This window comes from Balaenoptera ricei, chromosome 13, assembly GCF_028023285.1.
Source record: "Balaenoptera ricei isolate mBalRic1 chromosome 13, mBalRic1.hap2, whole genome shotgun sequence".
Classification (NCBI taxonomy): Eukaryota; Metazoa; Chordata; class Mammalia; order Artiodactyla; family Balaenopteridae; genus Balaenoptera; species Balaenoptera ricei.
Window position 1 is genome coordinate 94,933,529 of NC_082651.1, and position 21,217 is coordinate 94,954,745.

General features: G+C 43.8%; 2 protein-coding genes across 9 annotated transcripts in view; one reads left to right on the forward strand and one right to left on the reverse strand.

Annotated features, from left to right (window-relative positions):
- The window catches only part of GREB1 (growth regulating estrogen receptor binding 1), a 144,678-nt gene extending 142,992 nt beyond the window's left edge, over nucleotides 1-1,686 (reverse strand). For all 6 annotated transcript variants that reach the window (XM_059942199.1, XM_059942198.1, XM_059942197.1 and 3 more), the window contains exon 1: nucleotides 189-1,686. In XM_059942199.1, coding sequence (XP_059798182.1) covers nucleotides 189-302 — 114 coding nt within the window. In that variant the 5' untranslated portion in view covers nucleotides 303-1,686. The remainder of the gene's footprint in view (nucleotides 1-188) is intronic.
- E2F6 (E2F transcription factor 6) lies at nucleotides 399-20,567 on the forward strand. 3 transcript variants are annotated; one of them, XR_009506351.1, is made up of 7 exons: nucleotides 399-789; nucleotides 9,260-9,314; nucleotides 12,150-12,366; nucleotides 14,242-14,397; nucleotides 15,479-15,593; nucleotides 16,923-17,213; nucleotides 17,939-18,092. XR_009506351.1 is itself a non-coding variant. In XM_059942207.1 (7 exons), the coding sequence occupies exons 1-7, from the start codon at nucleotides 682-684 to the stop codon at nucleotides 18,601-18,603; spliced, it is 855 nt and encodes a 284-aa protein (XP_059798190.1). In that variant the 5' UTR covers nucleotides 404-681; the 3' UTR covers nucleotides 18,604-20,567. The 3 variants fall into 3 exon arrangements, 2 of the variants coding, with proteins under 2 accessions (XP_059798190.1, XP_059798191.1); XM_059942207.1 differs by lacking the exon at nucleotides 16,923-17,213 and adding an exon at nucleotides 18,554-20,567 and having other exon boundaries at nucleotides 404-789; XM_059942208.1 differs by lacking the exons at nucleotides 399-789; nucleotides 16,923-17,213 and adding exons at nucleotides 9,575-9,723; nucleotides 18,554-20,567.
- Nucleotides 20,568-21,217: the final 650 nt, after the last annotated feature.

Here is a 21,217-nt window from a genome sequence, read left to right on the forward strand (position 1 = left end):
TAGTTTATTCCTCACATGAAAAGAAGGAAGAAAAGGGAAAGGAGAAAAGATGCATGTAAGTAAACAATTCCACGACGGTTTGGTTACCAACATTTACTAAGCATCAACACTGGGCAAGGGCCTGAGACGTGCGGAGGGCCTCAAGCGTAAATTAACATCCCTGCGAGCTCAGAACTTTCAATTAGTACCTTTAGTGTCGAGAATTCCGAGGCGACCACTGCGTTGTCCCGGCTGCCTCCTTCCTCTCGTCCCGCTCCCTTCGTCTGCAATTCCTGCTCCACGTCTTCCTTTTCCTTCGCCATCCTTTCCGTGGTGTCCGCTCTCCGGGATTTCCCGGGCTCCGGCCTTCGGGAGCGGGTCTGTGTTTGAGAGCGCTCCGGCCGCGCCGGGCATGCGCACTGGGGGCGGCGCAGTGCGCATGCGGGAAGATGGCGGGCCTGGCGTCCTGAGAGCCGTGGGTCATCCTGCTCTCCTCCCGCCCGCGTTCCAGCTCCCGGGGTCGTGGGGCAGCGGCGCGCCCGTCAGCGGGCCGGCCTAGCCAGGCGGCACCTCCGGGCAGGCCAGGAGTCCAGTTCGTGCTTGGCCCCCGGGAGCCGGCGGGTCGGAGGCGGCGCCCGACCCGAGCGGGAGAAGGCGGGAGAGCTCGCGGGGTGCGAGGCGAGGGGCGGCCGGCTGGGCAGCATGAGTCAGCAGCGGCCGGCGCGGAAGCTGCCCAGCCTGCTCGTGGACCCGGCGGAGGAGACGGTGCGCCGCCGCTGCCGAGACCCCATCAACGTGGAGGGCCTGCTGGTAAGCCCCGGGGACGGCCTGTGTCCCAGCGGCGGGGCCGGGGCGCGGGGTGGGGGTTCCCAGGCCCGCGGGGAGGCCGGACTGGCCGTCGTCTCGGTCGTGCGCTCCTCGAGGTGGCCCGGGGCTGCTCCTCGGTCTCCCCGGCTCTCGCACTGCCCATCGCGTCCAGTGAAGCAGACAGGTCGTTCGCTTAAGCTCTCGCCTTCTTGTTTGCGTCTGCTCGCAAATGTGTTGTCAGCCTCCTGGGCTTTTACGTCGGCTCCAGAGTAGTGTTGGAGAAAATTGCCCGGCTTTGCCTGAGACAGTCATGCTTTTCCGTCTCCACTGGACTCAGGGGATCTCCGCAAGCTCTCTCTCGTGTGTTTTTCTCTGCGGCCACTTCTCCCATTCTCCTCCTTCAGAGCAGCCACTTAAAACCGTGTCCACACCCCACACTTCCCACTCCACAGCTTCCCATTCAGCAAGTTACCTTCGGTCCTCTTTGACAGAGCAAGTGGGAGATTGGCCTCCCTGCCGGAGGTCAGTTTCCTCTGTTGTTCTGGACTAGATGCGATATATTCTCCTCGAGTCTCAGGACCCTCGATGAACCCATCGTTTTCCATTTCTCCGCATATTTTCGACTTCTCTGCTGGTTTCTTCCCATTGCTAGTAAATAAACATTTCCTGAGGTCCGTCTGCCCAGACGCCAGGAGGACTCAGGGCTCAAAAATAGTTGATGAGCATCATCTCATTTAATTCCGCCCAGCAGTCAGTCCTCAGGGATTATTTTTCTTGTTTTGCAGTTGCCAAAATAGACGTGGAGCTGTTAAGTGGTTTGCCTGTCGTTAGTGAGTAGACAGGCCTGGGTTTAACCTCGCAGTGTCTGACTCCAGATGGTAAATTCTCGACTACTTTAAAACGCATCCTAAATCCATTTCCATTGTGAAAGATCCATCCCTCCCTTAAATTCCGTATGCCCTCCCACCTACTGTATCTCTTCCCCTTCGCGGCCAAGCTTTGTGAAAAAGTTGTCAGCACTCCTGGGTCTGCTTGCTCACCTGTCATTACCACCTGCTGGGGGACCTCTGCCCTAAGCACAGCTCTGAGACGTTCTAACCAAGGTCGCCAGTCACGTCCAGCAGATGTCTCACTCCGTACCTTCTGTAGTTTCCACACGATCGACCACTCACTCTTGTTGGACACTCGCCCTTGAACGGCCCCCTGGACGCGTACTCTCAGCGCTCCATCTGCTTATCTGGCCTCTCCTGTCCTCTTTTGTAAACCCCTCTTCCTTTTCCCATTCCTACCATGTCGGTCTTATTCAGATCTTCTACCTTCTCCACGGTTTCCTCCTGCGGGGTGTCATTCACCACTCTCGTGACTTCTGTTATTATTGGTATTGGCGGTCTTAATCTTTGAGAATTTGATAAAAGCTCTGAACTCTTCCTATGGAAAAACCACTTTATTTTGCATTTAATGTCAGAAGATGCACATATCCCTTGAAGTTGTAGATAGTCTTATTCACTCTGGTAGTTTCAGTTACCATGTCGTGACTCCCAAATCTATAAATCTGGCTCAGAGCTTTGCAACTGTCTACTAGACATTTCTACTTAGATTTCAAACTCACGTATCTAAAGTGGAATTCATTATCTTCTTGCCTAAGCAAGCAGCAACTCGCTGTCTCCTATTGCAGTAAATGGTACCACACCCACCGTATTGCCCAAGCTAGTATCCTAGGCATCAGTCATCCTTGCCTTTTCCAAACGGATCCCTTCCATTCTATCTAATTAAAATTAATCACCAATACTTGCCACTTCTAGCCATCGTCTATCTTTTGGACTGTAATCTTCTTAACCAGTTTTCCTGCCTCCCATCTTGCCCTTGATTTTTCTATATATTCTCCACATAGTAAGTAACCATAATGGTCCTTTTAAAACATATATCCGATCAACGTCATTTGACTTAGAGAATCTGTCATGGTTCCCTAGTGCTCTCAGGAGAGAGGAGAAACTTCTTTATGTAATCAGACCCCTGGATTTATCTTTCCTGAACTGCTTATAGTTGCTAAATTTTCCATATCTCCATATTCTCTTGGACCCCTGTATATCTGCGCTCCCCCTTTTAAAAAATCCTTTAAAGCACACTTTTTCTTGTCACGTCCCGTGGTTCTTCAGGCCTAGATTTATAGGTCACTTGTCGGAAGCCTTCCTGACTTCCCAGGACTCGGTCAAGCGCCCCTTTTGCGCTCCCGGAGCGCCCTGTGCGTACTCCTCTCTTCGCACCATGTGCCTCTTCGGTCCCTGAGTGCAGCGACTCTGTTCATTTCATTGTTACATCCCCAGCACATTTGGTGCTTCTTGCAAAAATATTTGGTAAACAGCTTTTGGATGAATGAAGTAGGTACTCTGTAAATGAATGTATGAGTGTTTATTTTCCTGGCTGTAAAATGCTGATTTAAACACCTATCTCAGCATTTTTTAATTGGCTAATGGCTGGCAGTATTTAGTAAACTGTGTATTATTAAACACTGTGCAAAAAATAGTTATGTGTACAGCTGAGTGTTTGATGTTCCCTGGGCAAATGGCTTGAAAACTGGAATTCTGTGAAGGCATAACATGGTACTGATTAAAGATGGAACTTAGTGTGCACATTGAAAAACAAGGAAAATTTGAGTGTGTGACAAGAATGCAGTCACTGTGGGAAAAGGTATATGTCCAGAGAGCTCTTAAAGGGATATTACTCCCCCAAACAGGCAATTGGTACAAAGAAGCATCTGTGTGGAGAAATTTTTAACCAATTTTAGAGGCAGTGTTTAAGATCTTAGTCCCTAAAACTCCTCTTTTATTCTATTCTTTCTCCTTTGAGATCACAGGTTGAAAAGTGTGGGTTTTTAGATGTGGGACTTGGAGCGCTAGTGAAATAACTTGGAACGTGCCGCCTTGCCCATCAGGAGCTGCTGGTGCCTAGACAGCCGTGTGCGCTGAGAGCAGCCTTAGTGCTTTCAGTTTGCGGGCTCTGCCTCTTCCCGGCTAAGGTGCAGACGGGCTAAGAGACTTGAGCAAGTGAGAGAGAGAGAAGCAGTTTGCGGATTGAACGGGAAGGTTTCCTAGGACGTCCAGTCTTGAGGCTCGGCTGCTACTGGGCTGTCCCTTGGCATGTCTTGGGGAAACACCTGAGCGTAGCCCCTCAGTGTGACTTCCTTAAAGGAGCAGAAGTGTTGGCATGCCTCCACAGGGCTGGGTTCTCAGAACGAAAAGCAGCAGCGTCTCTGCTGGCGCCTGGGCAGGTTAGCGCCGTAGAAGTTTGAGGGAGCATTCCTCTGAGGACTGCCGTCCTAAAGATGCTGAGAAGGTCAAAAATAAGTGTCCCGTGCAGGAACCACTTTGAAAAGGCTCCCATTGGCCTAATCTGGGACAGTGTGAGCCTCAAAGTAACAGATTTTGTACTCACAGAATGAGGTAAGAATTCAGGCTCCTTGGGTGTAGTTCTTTAAGTACAGTTCCTCAAGTACAGTTCCTCCAGATCTTTAGGCCTGTGAAACTGAAAAGACAAGTTATCTGACCCCTGCCCCCCACACACCCCCGGCATACGTCGTACACTAGTGGGACAGACAGGGGATAACTGCTGTAGACAGTCCTGTCCATAAAGGAGAAAAAGGGGGGTCACAGAGGAGTATCTGGTCTGGAGCAGTTCTGAAATGCCACCTGGTAAATGTGGGAAGTTTTTTGATTAGGTCTCAAGGTCTGGGAACAATTCTCCCTGTTCCCACCTCTCCCTCTGGGCTCTTGGTTCCACCATCTGAGCCTGTCTGTCTTTTTCATGAAAGGTCATCTCTCTTCAGTATTTGTAGCTGAGTCCTTTTTTCAGCCTGCTTCCTGTCAGCATAATTTGGGGGTGTCCAGTGGCCTCTTTTCACTTTGAACTGTCTTTATCCCTTTTAGACCAAGCTGGCAGTGATTTTGCCAATGTAATTCTCTCGAAATCCATGTGGATGTCCTGTGAATCTTGTGGTTCACTCAGTAGACAGGCGTCCCACCCACAGATTTCTTCGAAATAAACTCTTCTGTGCCTTGGGCTCCCGCTGGGGTGGCCGAGGACAGTGGCCTGCAGCTTCCCAGAGGCCCTGTCCTTAGGCTGCGAGGATCTGTGAGGCTCATCCTTGGTCTCCTTCGGGGGCCTTTTGTGTGACCGAATGGCACTCTGAAATACCATCTTTGACCTCTGAGGACTTCACCAAGAATTGCTCAGTCTCACCTTCCCCTTTAGATTCGGTTTTTCTGGCGATGCCTTTGATTTGGTCTTTCTCAGAAGTCTTCGCTTAATTTTTAGCTTCTTGAGAGGCTGAGAATTTTTTAAGGCTACCAAGTCATAGCTTCTTTTTCTTTGAACAGTCCTTTCCTCTCTCTGTCTCTCTCTGTCTCTTCTCCATCTGTCTCTCTCTCCCTCCCTCTCTCCCTCCCCCCCACCCAATCCCCGTTAACACTGTGTGGAAATCTCCTCGGTTAGGTTACCCGGTTCATTACCATCTGCTTTGCATGGATCTGCAGTTGACAGAGTTGCTAAGTGCTCTGTCTTAGCATGACGGGGATCCCCCTTCTTGAAGTTTCTAACAAGTCCCCCTTCCTTTTGAACCCTTACTGGCAAAGTCCAGATTTCTACTGACAAACTTTTTCAAGACTGCTTAGTCTTGAACAGACTTCTTGGTAGTTATACTCTGGTTGTCTAAGAGAATGTCCTTGAGATACACACTGAATTATTTAGGGGTCTGCAATTTACCCTCAGATGATTCAGAAAAAATAAATTATGTGTATGTATAGAAAAAAAAAGATAAAGCGAATGTAGTAAAACGTTAGCATTTGAAGGATTTGGGTGAAGGGTGTATGGCAATTCTTGGTACTATTTCTGTACCTTTTCTGAAGGCTGAGATTATTTCAAAATAAAAGGAAAATGGGTATCCCTGAAAGGTGCTCACACGATCCGTCTCCTGTTGGGAACGGCCTGGGTCGTTCCTCACCTTGACCGGGGGCCCTCTGCTCACCTTCTCTCCGGTGTCCTCGTCCCCGCAGGGGTGTCCTCGTCCCCGCAGGGGTGTCGAGCCTCAGCATTCTCCAGGGCAGGGTGCCTTGCTCTGCTCTGAGGGACCAAGTGCAGGGGTGCATTTCATTTAATTTTTTTTTTTTTTGGATAGCTCACTAACTTTTGTGTGAGAAAACCTGTATTCTGATTTTAAAGCCATTTAAAAAGAAGAACTCCTATCTAGTCCTCTTTCCTCCCAGAAAAGCTCCTAGCTTACCTGTTGGGTGTGGTTCCCCAAAGTTAGAGTAGTTGGGAAGGCTTGCCAGGATTGTCAGATTGAGTCTCTCCAGATGATAAGTTTGTATTAGAAAACAGAAACTGAGGCTTCATAGTCTCGCAGTGGTCCTTATTGATGGTGTACCAAAGAGGGAGTCTTCACCCTGTGTCCCTGTGTCTGTAAATACTCCTTGTTGTTTGTCAGTTGAAGTCATCCAGACAAGGTCCTATTTCACTCTTCCGTTCATTAGTTTAACAAATATTTACCAAGTGCCTGAATGTGCCAGGCACTGTTCTGGTTCAAAAAGGAAAACAATAACAATAGTCTCTTATGCTTTCATAGGATTTTTACAGTTTACAAAATTTGTCATTTAATCTTCACAATAGCTTGGAAAGTGGGCGGTAGAGTTATATCCCTACACTGTGTTACAGATGAGGGTGGGATCTCCCAGCATCTAGGAGGTTCTGGTAGTCCTGAACCCGATCTTAAGCCAAGAACTATTTTGAGTATAAATGAGATGAATGTGTCATCACTATGGGCACTTTGGAAATCTCCAGAATTGTAGGTCTGTAGGATTTATACGATCTTTATTTGGGATGTCTGCCCCTGAGGGGCCATGATGCTATTGTGATTCCTCCAAAATAAAGAGATAGTGCTTTTATATTCAAAGGGATAAAAACAAATGGGTGCTGTTAGGGTCTGTTTTCCCACAGATCACAATAGAGCCAATATGTGGTTTAGAGCAAAGAATGTAGGGGAAAGGAAGTCATACTTTCTCATGTTACTAACTGAGGTATTATCCCTGTGCCAAGCTGTGAATAGCAGCAGTCTAGATAAGGAGACCAGAGGGAGGGTGTATAGAGCAGGAAAGGTGCCCTTGCAGAATGTGTAGAGAGCAGATAGGGAGACAGCCTGTTTGGAAACCGTTAAGTACTGTGTGCAGGACTCGCCCTGCTGCTCTAAGCTAAGAACAGAAGCCTGTTTGCAGCAAGGCACCTATGAGTGCTGCTCTGTTAACCCTGTCTGTGTGCATTCTCAGGGTTTATTCAGACATTATAGTAACTGAAGTAGTGTGCTGCAGGTACATAAGTAACAGACCGTGGACTGAATAGAAAACTCGTAGACAGACCATGATATTTACAACAACTTAGGATATTTGTTGATGTGTGTTTCAAATTAGTGTGATAAGGATGGATTTTTTTTCACTTAAGAATCTTGCATCAGTAGTTCAGCTCCGTCTCATACTGTTTTAGCAGAAGGGTTGAAAGTAAAAATAGCAGTGACAGTTGTTCTGTTGGTCTGATGTTTGCCTTGAATAGGACTGCCCTTCAGCGTGGCACTGTTGGACGCTGTCTTCACAAGTCTGTTAGCACTGTGCTGAGAGCTAGCGGGGCAGAGTCCCTGCCCAAGACGGGCCCTCCCGACTGGTTTTGCACCCAGCAGGCTTACGTGTAACAGCTAAGTTAATGTTACAGTGGTATCCTGTTTCAGGGGAATTATTCCGTATCAAGTTAGCTTGCTGACAGGTGCTGTCACCTTGTCATAGATGGTAAGGGAATCATTGTGCCGAGGATCGTAACACTGCCAGCAAAGAGCTTCTTAGCTGCTCACCTCACCTTCAGGCTTCCGCACCTTCAGTCTTTTTGCCGCATCGCCAGCACACTTAGATTTCTAAACCATGGACGACGAGCTGGACGACGTCATATCTTGTTCGGAAATCTGTGGTGATTCAGCACTGGTTACAGCAGCAAGTCCAAACTCTGTAGCGTGACTTTCACGGTCCTCCGTGTCGATCGTGGTGCTAGCATTCCCGTCCAGCCTTAGTATCAGGCTGGTTTTGCACTGGCCACCCAGGTGGCTTCTCAAAAGGTGCCAGGTGATTTATATTTGCATACCTTTGTTCATTTCACTTCCTGCCCCAGGGATTCTGTCTTTTTCCTCCCTCCTTAACCTCCCACAGGTTGCGGCAAATTCTGGCTTGTCTTCCAAGGCTCAGCTAGGGGTCCCCTTGCCTGGGAACCCTTGTGATTTCCCTCGCTGGGTGCAGCCAGAGCACTGTCGTTTCCCTCCTTAGAGCACCTTATGAAATTCACTTACCCCAGTTTTGCTACGGCCCATTTGGGGGCCGGTTTTTTCACTTACACGGGAGCTAAACCTGCTCACAGCTTGTCTGGAGACACATGGCATCATTATACGTACTTTGTTCTAAGCAAGAGGCCAATAGGGATTTCTGTTTATTAGCCTTAGCTTAGGTTTTATTTATTTTTTTGCAAAACCAATTTTTAAATATATTGCAAACGTTACTACAAGTTTATATACACTTTCATAGCCTCCAAATAGCTGGTAAAATGGTGAGCGTTGATATTGGAGCTACTACTAATTTCCTGGTCATCTCAGGAATTTAAAAGAATTTTTTTATGAATCTTAATACCAAAGTTTCTAGTTATGTAGCATGCATTATTTTCCATGATTAGAAATGCCGTTTTTACATTAATTATCATGGGAATGCATGGCTGCCTGTGAAAGTTTGTGAGCGCATTTCTTGGAGCCACTCTCACTTAATTAGCAAGGGGTGAGCATTTGTCAGTTTGGACTTCTCTTAGATCTCTGCTGCGCTTTCCAGAGTCAGGGACGGTGTCCTGATTATCCCTGTATTGCTTTTTATCCTCAGTACCTGATACAGTTGATAGGTGAATGTCTATTTAGTAATAAAGTCTCATATTCCCTCCCTCCCCCCTGCACCATTCCTCCCTCCCCCCCGCCCCGCCCCCTGCCATCTCTTTAACTACTACTTCCATACTTATGGAGGCCTATGCAGTTTCAGAAATTCAAATCGATGAACACTGTCAGATGTGATTACAGTTAGAGTAGATATAGTTTAGAAGGAGGACTGGTTTTCTCACACCAAAATTATTACTCCAGGGTGAAAAAAAAGACAAACTTTTATATTATCCAGAAAAATGTTGTTTATTTGCATTGTTTCTGCTTTTTTTTTTTTTTTTACCCTTTTTGGCCCCCTTAATCTGTAAGCAAGGCCCCTTATGCACGCACGTTAGTTCATATAAAGAAGATTAACCACTGTGCCTCTATAAATAAGAGATGGGCAATAATTATTAACAATTCTGCTTTTATTTTTTGCTATTCATTTGCTTGTATTTAAATTACTAAGTTTAAATTTCTGTATCTTCTTTTTTCCAGCCATCAAAAATAAGGATTAATTTAGAAGATAATGTACAATATGTGTCCATGAGAAGTAAGTTGATTCAATTCCTGAATCGGTTTTAGGTTTTGTAGTTTGAACTTCATATGATTTAAGTGATTTATTTTAAATGTACACGAGTTGATGAGTAACTTAAAATGCATAATTTGTACACTGAAATGTAAAGCTTGGAATTTCAGCAAAAACTCCTGAGGTTGTGGGCTGTTAAATGTGCACAAATGCCAGTTTATTCTCCATTGCTTTGGAAATGTCATTTTTAAAACAGAATGGTCTCTGTTGGGGTATTTTCCCAGAGTTCTGTGAGAGCAGTTGTCACCGCAAGCAGAGCTGAAGGCAGTTTGGCAGCAAGCGTGTGGACAGTCTTTGGCCCTCCTGGTTTCCTTTGATTCCCTGTGCCCTTCCCATCTACTTCTGCCGTGGATCAGTGTTCAGAGTCAGTCAGGTAGTTCCCTGTCTTTCTGAAAATTGTTACGACAAATGGCCCCACCCCCGTTTCTTCTTAGTTTGGTGCTAATCTCGGTGGATAGGTGGTGCATAGGTGCCCATGAGGAACCATAACCTCAGCCTTCATTTCTCCCCGGCCCTGCCACAGTCCCACCGGTATCTGGCCCCCAGGTCTGGCCAGTTTTACTCTGGAAGCGTTTCCTTCGTCTGCCGCATACCACCAACTTACACTCATGTCTCAATTTATTGAGCTCGTACAGTGCCTGGCCTGTATTAAGGTCTTTGCATGGATTATCACAGCAGCCTTTCAAAATTCAGGTTTGGATGATTATTCCCATTTGATAGATGAGTAAACTGATGCCCAGAGATTAAGTGACTTGCTCAGTCAGGATTCAACCCCATGCTCAGACTTGAGCCCACAGTCTTACCCGCGGGTCAGGCTGCTGCTTCTCGTGCAGGAAGCAGTGGTCTCGCCATCTAAGTCGGTCATCGGCTCCAGGCTCTTCCACCCCCTCACCTCTTCCGTTCTACTGCCCGTGTGATCTTTCTAACACAGAAATTAGATGATGGTATCACTCAACCTAAAATTCTTCAGTGACGCTCTGTCACACATGGAGAAAACCCTGACTGCTCATTTATTTATTTCTATTAAATTCTTTTAAGAAACAAGGCCGAGAACGGACAGACAGAGGGACAAGGCCCTTGATGGCCATCTCCCGCCCCACTCTGCAGCCTCACCTCCCAGCACTCCGCCCCCCATCGCGAGCGCTGTACAGCTGGGAATTCCCTGCAGACGCCGTGCTCTCACGCGGGGCTCTGCTGCTTCCTCTGCCTCACTCGCCCCCTCGCCCTCCACCTTCCTGTCCCTCTTTCTATGCTCTGTTCGCAGCACACGCCCGCGAGGAGGCCTCCCCTGTTTCCCACTCCAGTGAAGGTTTTATTTCATCTCATGTCACCTTGAATCCCTCTGGCACACTCATCTCAGGGTTTCGGGTAGAGTTCCTGCTAGACTGTGGAACATGGGGCGCCTTTGTTTTGGAGACCATTTTAATCATGTCTATATCCCCTCAGCAACTCTCACGTTATAGGTGTTCAATTAATATCTCTTCTTTATAAAATGACTAGCATGATAGGAATATACTTATCCTGAACTTATAAGACCATGTTTTGTTGGTAATTTAGTATCATTTCAGTTGACCCTTGAATAACAGGGTTTGAACTGTGCGGGTCCACTTAGATGAGGATATTTTTCAGAAGTAAAGGCTGCAGTACTAAATGGTCTGGTTGATTGAATCCGTAGATACGGAGGGCCACAATAAATTATACGCAGGTTAACTCCTGCGTTGTTCAAGGGTCAAATGTAAATGTTTTTAAAGTCAGAGTTTCGCATTTGTAATCTTCCAAGGTATGTTGTAGAATTGTGACTATCTTCTGCTTCCATTTTTTAAAAAAGTTTAATTCCTCTTTAATCCTGTTTAATCTTAAGTATAGGAGTAGTCTCCACATGGAAGACATTTACATTATAAAATATGTACTTTTGTTTCTTGCAGTAACGACCAGGGGTCTCTAAACTGAATAGGACATTGTAGAGGTTCTGGATAAGGGCATTTTTGATTGAAGATAGGATGACTGTTTCTTTTGAAGCATACTGTGGTGTGCCATGAAGTAGAAATAAAGAGTAATCATATACTCCACACCAGAAGGACAACTAAATTTTTCATAAAAGTATTTCCTCTGCACACTAAGCCATAAGAACTTTTTTTCCTAGTATCAGATTGGGAAAGATGAAAAGAATGATAATATTCAGTTTTCCCCCTTCATTTATTTATGTTAAGTTAATACAGGGTAGTGAATATTTTAAAAAATAGTTATGCCACTTTTCCTCAAGGTATAATATCATAATCATCCTAATTAGAAGACTAATTTGAGCTCTTTCTGAACTTCATCAGGCAGGGTAACACTATGATGTGCATAGGAACATTTTAAACATTTTTTATTTTAAAGCCAAGTCTCTAACTTTGCTTTATAAAGAATTTCTTAACTTGAAGACCAAATGAGAAACTTAATTTTAAAAATCATTTCTAATCCTATTCCAGATAGTGGTGTGGATACAAGTGCAGACGCACCATTTCGTGTCTGATATGGTGCCATGATGCCTTTTAAATTCACATACTCAGTGGAAACTGGTTGCATATTTCAAACACTCCTTTAAGTCTAAAGCCTTTGTTTACCTGCAATAGGCTAATAAATTTTTATCCAGTTTGAGAAATCGATTTCGTAAAAATTAGCTATGATTTGGTCAGTGTGTAGAATATCTGTAGGTGTCTCTGCTTACTGATCAAGAATAAATAAATGGTTTTTTTAATGAGTTGAGAAAGAAATGCTGTTTTAAATTTTATGAATTGTGTTTGTTTTGTTTCCCAGAAGCTCTGAAAGTGAAGAGACCTCGTTTTGATGTATCACTGGTTTATTTAACTCGAAAATTTATGGATCTTGTCAGATCTGCTCCTGGGGGTATTCTTGACTTAAACAAGGTTGCAACAAAACTAGGAGTACGAAAACGAAGAGTGTATGACATCACCAATGTTTTGGATGGAATTGATCTTGTTGAAAAAAAGTCTAAGAACCATATTCGATGGATGTGAGTTGTTTTCAAACTTTTCTTCTTTTTTTTTTTCCCCCCCTTCTTATTAAGTGACAATACTATGCTTAAACTAGTTACTAGTAATGTTTTTTTACTACTTGGTACCAATTAAAAGCCATAGACATAGAATATCATTCCAATATTATGGAAAAGTTAAATGGAGTCATGATTAGTTTTAAGAATTTCACTTTTCGAGATAAGGGGACATCTGATTTGTATAGGAATTTTAAAAAATATATTTCTTAAGTTCTAATTGATTATTAACATCAGGGGGAAATCAGTTAAGGCTGTAAAACAGTGGTTCTTGCGCTGTAGTGTAATAAACACTTAGATGCCTCCCTCCCCAGGGGTTGTAATTCAGTTCTGGGAGAAGATAGATACCTACCTTCTTAACAACTACCCCAAGTGATTATGGTGTATATCATACTTCGAAACACAGTGCCCTGAATGTAAAAAAAAAAATCAGGAGACTTAATATCTAAAAGTCAATAGCTAAAGACTTAACATATGATTAGGAGGGATCTCATGGAAAGAAGACTTTATGGTATAAATGTATGGGTGTGTGTGTGTGTGTGTGTGTGTGTCCACGCATGCACATGTGTGGGGAACCCACACAGGAAGAAGGCTGTTACACTCACAATAGGCAAGTATTTTGGATCAGTAAGAAACAGTTCCAGGGCTTCCCTGGTGGCGCAGTGGTTGAGCATCTGCCTGCTAATGCAGGGGACACGGGTTCGAGCCCTGGTCTGGGAGGATCCCACATGCCGCGGAGCGACTGGGCCCGTGAGCCACAACTACTGAGCCTGCGCGTCTGGAGCCTGTGCTCCGTAACAAGAGAGGCCGCGACAGTGAGAGGCCCGCGCACCGCGATGAAGAGTGGCCCCCACTTGCCGCAACTAGAGAAAGCCCTAGCACAGAAACGAAGACCCAACATAGCAATCAATCAATCAATAAATCTTTAAAAAAAAAAAAAAAAAAGAAACAGTTCCAGCATATAAGTACATAAAGACCTTTCAGGCAAGTGAAAAATCTACGAACAAAGATCATTAAATGATTCTAAGTAATTAACTTAGCTATTAGAGGAAAGGGATTCATAAAGGACATTATTTTTTCAATATTATGGAAATGCAAATTGGATTCTAATTTGAACATGTTTGCTAAATGACATTAACAGTTTAGGGGTTAATATCAGATTGTGTTCCGAACCACTCATTAGAATTAGATTTGAGAACTAGCAAGTGAAAGAAAGGTAAAGTGGAAACAGCCTTTTTTCACTTTTTATTTTCTATAAAAATTGAAGAAAAGAATGAATATTGGTTGTTGCTCAGGTCATGTCATATTGGGGTAAACAGTAATAAAGAAAATATATCTTTAAAAAATGATCATTATATTCAGATAGAACTGGATAGAATATGCACAGTGGGGAAAAAATAAAGACTTATAGAATTTTAGCAGGGGAACTATCATTTGGCCAATACATCTTGTTTTTCATATGTAAGCATTAAAGGATTAAAAGATCATAACTTGTCAAAAGTCATGTGAGAAGTAGAGCTGGGCTGAAACTGGGTGTTACTGACTCAGTTCACTGCTCATTAAACTTCATTACGCTTTCCCTACTACTACTAATTTCCACAGGGTTATGGTGTTGGTTTTGTTTTTCAAGTCTCTGTGTAAAGGAATAGAAATGGGGACAAAAACCAGGAGAAATAATGGTTGTCTAGAATAATGGGCGGGAAGGACTGGAGTTCAGTACCTGGTTTCTGTCATTGTGGGAAACACCTGGTGTAAACGTTTGGAGAAGTTCCAGTGACCTAACTTGTATTTTTTTGTAATCTCCTAGATGTTATTGATGGTGATCTTTTTCTTTTAAAGAGGATCTGATCTTAGCAGTTTTGGAGCGGTGCCCCAACAGAAGAAGCTGCAGGAGGAACTTTCTGATTTATCGGCGATGGAAGATGCTCTGGATGCGTTAATTAAGGATTGTGCCCAGCAGTTGTTCAAGTTAACAGACGACAAAGAAAATGAAAGATATCCTTTAACTCTGTGCCTTTAAAAAAATTCTCCTTCCAAAGCAGATTACTTTAGATGGTAGGGTCAGCTTGGGGATTAATTCATATATTTAAGATACAAAATGAGACCTTTAGAAGTGAGTGAATTGCCATAGAAATGGTACTTAAACTGCCATTCTAGTCCACAAAGCATAACACGCAGCTGAATGTCGTATTTGCTCCTAAGTTCAGTGTCTCTGGGACCAGAGGGGGAGATTTGTCTCTGGTACTGATCTCCTCCCGGCTCTCCTAGACTTTTTTGCTGCCCTGTTCCCCACGCGGAATGGGTGAACACCTTTCTGAGGTGTCGCTGATTCTGAGCTGTTCCGTGCTTCAAGTTTACTTAGACTCTCCCCCAGTCAAAACTTCCGTTTCCACAATACGGTGATTAGAAGGAAGGTAAATGCTGTTACTACACTCAATCGAAAGATGTGTGGAGTAAGAAAAAAAAAAAAAAGAATGCTGGGGAAACCTGGTAAATCATGTAACGTAAAAATTTCAGGCAACACAATAAAAGAAGATGAGAAAAATTCAGGTAGCTAGATAGAAAATAATTCTGGATGAGGGAAATCCCATGAGTACATGATAGTCCTGAAAAACTGGTTCTCTAAGTTGTGTCTACTACTTACCGATTCTTTCCACCTTACATTTTAGGAGATTCTCATCAAAACTCTGAATATTTTTTCCCAAAGGTTCTCATAGTAATATCTCGCAATGCATAGGGAAGGGCCGGGGGAGGTTTGATAGCTTCATGGGTTGTATGTGTTTTAGAGGTCTAGACTTCATTAATATTTTTCTCCAGAAAGTGTCATCATCACAATAGTATAGTTTAAAGGGATTCTTCAAGTTACAAATATTGTAAAACACTTTATAAAATCTTAAGAATTGTTTATGAAATAATAAGAATTATATATGAAATAATTTTTTCCTGACTGCTTTCCTTAATTGTGAGTTTGTATCCCATAAAAACTAAAGATATTCTAAGATTACACTTGGATTCATGTATTATAAGAGATAAATTATCTCCCCACTCTGCTTAGAGACCCTTGACTGATTTTCACACTAGCATATGTGACGTATCAAGATATTCATAGCATTCAAGCCTTCCATGAACAGATTGTAATTGCAGTTAAGGCTCCGGCAGAAACCAGATTGGATGTTCCAGCGCCCAGAGAAGTAGGTAGCCCTGCATTTTTAAGAAGGCTTAAAGGGAGGCAGGTCAGCTGCTTAGGCTGCGCTTTATTGCGGTCCCAGCACCTTATCACCAGTGTGTGCGTGGTAGCTGCATACCTGATACAGCTTGAGGCACTTTACACATTCTGAGTTGTTTTGCATAACACAACAAACGCGGTAGTCATGATTATTATCCTTTTAAAGATGAGGAATCTGAAGCACAGAAAGTTTAGTTAACTTCCTCACCATCGCATAGTAAGTGACAGAACCACAATTCAAACCCAGATAGTTTGGGTTCAGAGTTTGTTCTTAACCGTTGTACTCTCATGCCTCTTAGAGGAATCACCGAGGACTGTCTCAGTGTTAAGATCCGGTGTCAGCGAGGGCTCTAGGGAATTAACTCACTAACCAAATTCATAAAAGACTATGAATAAAAGAGAACACTAAATTATACATTTAAAATGAAAAGTAAAATTGCTTTGTAAATGAAAAAGACTGTCAGCTGTCAGCTGCTTGCAGGAAAGTTTGTACTGAAAGATACGTGTCATCAGAAGGTTGCGTGGTAAGGGTGGAATCAGAACGAAGAGGCATGACCATTCTTAGGACAGATTACGTGCTGACAGCCTGATAGAACTGTCAGTGCTGAAGTCATCACTTCATTGCGACAGGGACTTACCTCCCTCCTCGTGAAGAAATTCTCACCACCCACCTTTCCTTTTGTCCCCAGAAGACCACTGTCCGTGTGAGACCCCAGTTGCCACTTGACAGTGTATTACAGATGGATTAAGGAACAGCTTTCGTGTATTCCAGTCACACTCAAATTGTGACTTCTTGGTGATGCTTCCTAGTTGTTTTATTTAGATTTAGATATATTCCGAGTCTCTTAAGTAACATTTATATTTAATGTGAATCATTTCACATATTCACATTCACACATAATCACTAATCTTTCAATACATCCTTCCTTTGGGGCATGATAATCCATTCTGCAGTGGCAGACGGGTTTTTGGTTTTTTCCCTGTGCTGTGAGCTGCTTCAGGCTGTAATTGCCAAATCTTGCCGAGCCTTCGATCGCGCCCAAGATGTCTCTTAGATCCCATTTAAAAGCTGAGGAACGTGGGCCCTCTTGGCAGCCATTCTCAGCAATAAGGAAAGACAGTGGGACCGATACACACACAGTCCGATTCCAGGGAGATCTGGGGATCTCGTCCCGGTGGAGATGGACTGGCCTTTGAGTCACATCCAGCCTGCTGGGTTTTTGTAAATAATTGTTTCGGGACACAGCCACGTGCCCATTCGTTTAGATTGTGTCTCTGACTGCTTTCACTCTAGAATGGCAGTTGTGTGGTTGTGAGAAGGATGGCATGGCCCACAGAGTCCACAGTATCACCTCGCCCTGCACGAGACGCGGGCGGCCCCTGACTGAGTGGACCGCGAGGTCCCCAGCTGCCGCTTCTGGGCAGCTCAGTGGTTTCCGTTATTGCTCAGAAGTATCTGTCGAATTGCACAGCGTGTACCGTTCAAACCAGACCTGGCCCGCCCGTCTAGGAGCTGAGCAGATGTTCTTCAGCGTACCTGCCTTGCCTGCCTGCTACCGGGAAGCTGTGGAAGGTGGCGCTTGAGGTTGGGAGCCCCTCTGCTGTGAGATCGCAGGGTGTTGTAGAGCAGGGGCATCTGGTACCAAGCCCAGGCCTAACCGCAGGAGAGGGAGAAAATAGCCTTGACTTTACAGTTGAACCCACTCGCATCAAAACAACAAAGAATCATCTGTAACCGGAACTGTTCCTTATGAGTGTAGCATAATTCTCAGTAGGAGTACCCAATTTCCTGATATCTTTTGGGTTTTAATGTTTTAAATTACAAGAGGTATATTTTATCTTGATCTCATCCTCTTTTTCAAGTGGATGGAAGAATGGTCCTTTCCTTTAGCTCAGTTACCTCTTCAGTGGTCTGAAATCTTAACACAGCCTTATCATTTGAGTCTGCGGGGTGTTTTAGATTTCTTTGTCATCAAAATACTGATTTTTGAGTCTCAAGTACAGACTCCTTAAAGGGGTCAAGTCTTGAGTAGAGAAAGATGGGCTCCTGAGTACTGAGGTCCCCTCCTGGCTCTGAAACCATTGCTGCACCATCAAGTAGCTGTGTTAACTGTGTGAATTGGCCAGTGGTTTCCTGTGACTCAAGCTAACTAATAAATACGTGATTTTCTCAAATATATGATAGAAAGGAAACTACCTGAATGAGAATTTTCAAAAGTGTCCCTTGAAACTTTCACAGTTCTAGTAAGTGAAAAAATACAATTAGTGAATTCTCTCATTCATCTTGATGTTTTCTGTGTCTCTTGCTAGGATTCTATCACAGTACATATCAGGAGCACTAAAGGACCTATTGATGTTTATCTATGTGAAGTGGAGCAGGATCACTCAAGTCATAAAGTGTCGGACGGTGTAGGGGCCTCTTCGTCTGAAAGCAGACATCCAGAGCGCCCTCCCGCTGAGAAAGGTAAGTGCACCAGTTCTGTGGTTAGGAAAATGTAAGATTTTAATGATTTTTAAAATATATACAGTTTTATAAATGAATATTATGGCCTTATAGGTATTTTTACTCTTCCTAGCTACAAAAACATGAGTTAAAAAATTACAAGGTAATTCTTAACTGTAGTTTAGACTGTTTCTGTGTAGTTTTGATAGCCGTGAAAACTTAGAATTGTAGCTGGTCCTAGAGTGTGGTCTCTGTAGAGAAGGCTGTTTGCATCCTCTGACCCGGCCTCTCAGGCACATGCTTGAGTTGTAGTTTATTCTTGTGAGACTCAAAACATTAGCCTCATGCCGTTAACGTAAGAATATGGTTCTTGACTGAGGTCTTCCTATTTTTTTTTAAGCACTTGAATTGTATGTTCTATTACCTGTCTGCCTTTCATACCTTCACTTAGGAGGGTTTTTCTTGTGCTTGTTATTTTTCAGAAGAAAATCCTCCACAGCAAAGTGAAGAACTGCTTGAAGTGAGCAATTGATGGCATTTGAGGATTCGTGCATTGAGTCTTTTGGGGACATCCTGTGTGGATGAATTATGCATTAGATGTGATTCTCAGAGCAATAAATCATCCCAGACATTTTCTCATTCTCAGTAGCAGCCGTAAGGCCAGGAGTACCTTCGAGTAGTTCACTACTTAGATTACTGGATAATTATGCTTTCTGCATTTGAAAACAACTCTTTTTATAATTATTCACTGCTTTTTGTCAGTGAAGTAGACATCTTGCCTACTGAAATTACTAAATCACCCAGAGTATCACTGAAACAGACAGGCAGGCTTGATGGACAGTTCTTAGTGGACCCTGCCCTTTGCTGCATGGATCATGTGTCATTATCACAAAAGAAATTGCCTTACACGGGTTCATGTCTGCAATGGATGGGTGTACGCACGCATCTGGACATGATGTCTTTGTATATATTTGTATAATGTTTAGATCACTTATGAAATATGTCTAAGTGAAACTTTTCACCTTTGTACAGCCAAAATAATGTATATATGGAAAGTAACACATATTCTCTAATTTCTGTGGTATCTATAACTTATTAGAATCCTCTGAATGAGGGTTAGAGGAGAGTTTTTTCCAAACTTCTACATGTAGAAGTATCATAAATATGCTATACATTTAAAGTTCGTAGATTTAATGAAGGTATTTCAGTACGGTTCCCAGCGCTAAACTTGGACTTCAAGCTCCCTACAGAGTCATTGTGTCTGAACAGACTGGTGGCACGCCCCAAGCCTTAGGGGCAAGTGTACAAATGCCATCAGGTCATGGCCTAATTCCTTGCAAGACATGAATTCAATCATGATGAGAATTGGAAACTATTTTAACCTTTTTTGCAATCAGGTTTTGTAATATGTTTCTGTATGCAGCCTTGCTCTTCAGTCAAAGGGGTTTACTTACGATGAGTTAGTGGTACCCTGCCCTCTCTCCAGCTCTAGTCCCACGTTTCCGAGTACCTAGCTATTTCTACCTCATTGGGTAAGTCATTTACCACTCTGTGCCTCGGTTTACTCAGTAGTTAACCATTAGACTGTGAGCTCCTTGAGGGACTTTGTCTTAATCATTGTTAAACCCAGCGACTTGCACCACGCCTAGCACATAAAAAGTGCTCAGTAAATGTTTGAACAAATCAGTGAGTGAGTGAGTGAGTGAGTGAATGGTAAAATTAGACTAATAATACTTGGCTTATATAACATACAAGGTTCTTGTGTCATTCAAATTCATATTTTAAACTTCTCTTGCTTTCAAAGAAAGAATTGAAGCAACGTGAAATTAAGACCATGTATATAGAGCTAGCATAGGAATCAAAAATCAAAGTACTGAAAAATAATGCTGAGTATGTAGGACTGGCACACCTCTGGGCTCCAGCGGCTTTTGCCAGTCCCATCCCGCTGCCGAGCACCAGCCTCTTCCCTCCTCACGGTCCGCGCCGGCTGCCTCTGTCGGCCCGGGACTGCTTGCCGTGCTCCTCCTCTTGGGCACGTGCGGTGAACCTGAGAGAGTCCAGGCAGAAGGTGTGTGTAGAGATCAGGTGCTCCGTGGAGAGGTCCAGGCTCTGCCTTGTAGATTTGGCAGCTGTCGGTCATATGTGATGGCTAAACATGAGAGTGGATGAAGTCACCTAATGAGAGGGTACAGCAGAAGAGGGAGAGGCCCATTAACATTTATTTTAAGGGGAAATACAGAAGAAAAGGCTTTTCCTGAGAAGGAATAATGAGAGGAAGGGAAAATAAACAACTAAAGAAGGCAGTGCCCCCAAAACCAACAAAGAAAGCATGGCCGCAGGTGATAGCATCGTTTCTAAGCAGCAGTTCCTTACTTGTGAAATGTGATAAATGTTCTACTTTGCAAATTGCTCTGAGAGTAAAATGAGATCATGTAAACGAAAGTCCTTTGTAACTGTAGACGTGTTACATAAATGCATCTCTCTCCTGTCACTCCAGCTTCTGGTGTTGGTTTCTTCTTTTTACAGCTGCTAAGGTGCGCATCCCCAGAACTAGCGTCCAGGGTCCTTCCTCCCCCACTCTGCCCTGAACATCACTACCCATCTCTCTGTGCGTACAGGCGTACCTCATTTTATTGTGCTTCGCAGATGCTGTGATTTTTAAAAATTGAAGGTTTGTGGCCACCCTGTGTCCAGCAAGTCTGTAGGCGCTATTTTCCCAGTAGCGTTTGCTCATTTCATGTCTCTGTGTCGCATTTTGGTAATTCTTGTAATATTTCAAATGTTTTCGTTATTATTATGTTTGTTACAAATATAAAACTTGAACAGATGAGGAGTTGCTTCTTATTGATGAACCAAGAAAGTGGTGTCTTGAGTTGGAATCTAATCCCGGTGAAGATGCCGTGAAGATTGTTGAAATGACAGCAGAGGATTGAGAATACGACAGACGTAGCTGACGAAGCAGCAGCAGGGTTTCAGAGGCTCGATGCCAATTTTGAAAGACGTTCTGCTGTGGGTAAAATGCTAGCAAACAGCATTGCAGGCTACAGAAGAATCATCCGTGAAAGGAGCAGTCTACTTCATTGTTGTCTGAGTTTAGGAAATTGCCACAGCCTTTGTCTGCTAATCTAAAGCCGTGTCTCCAGTCA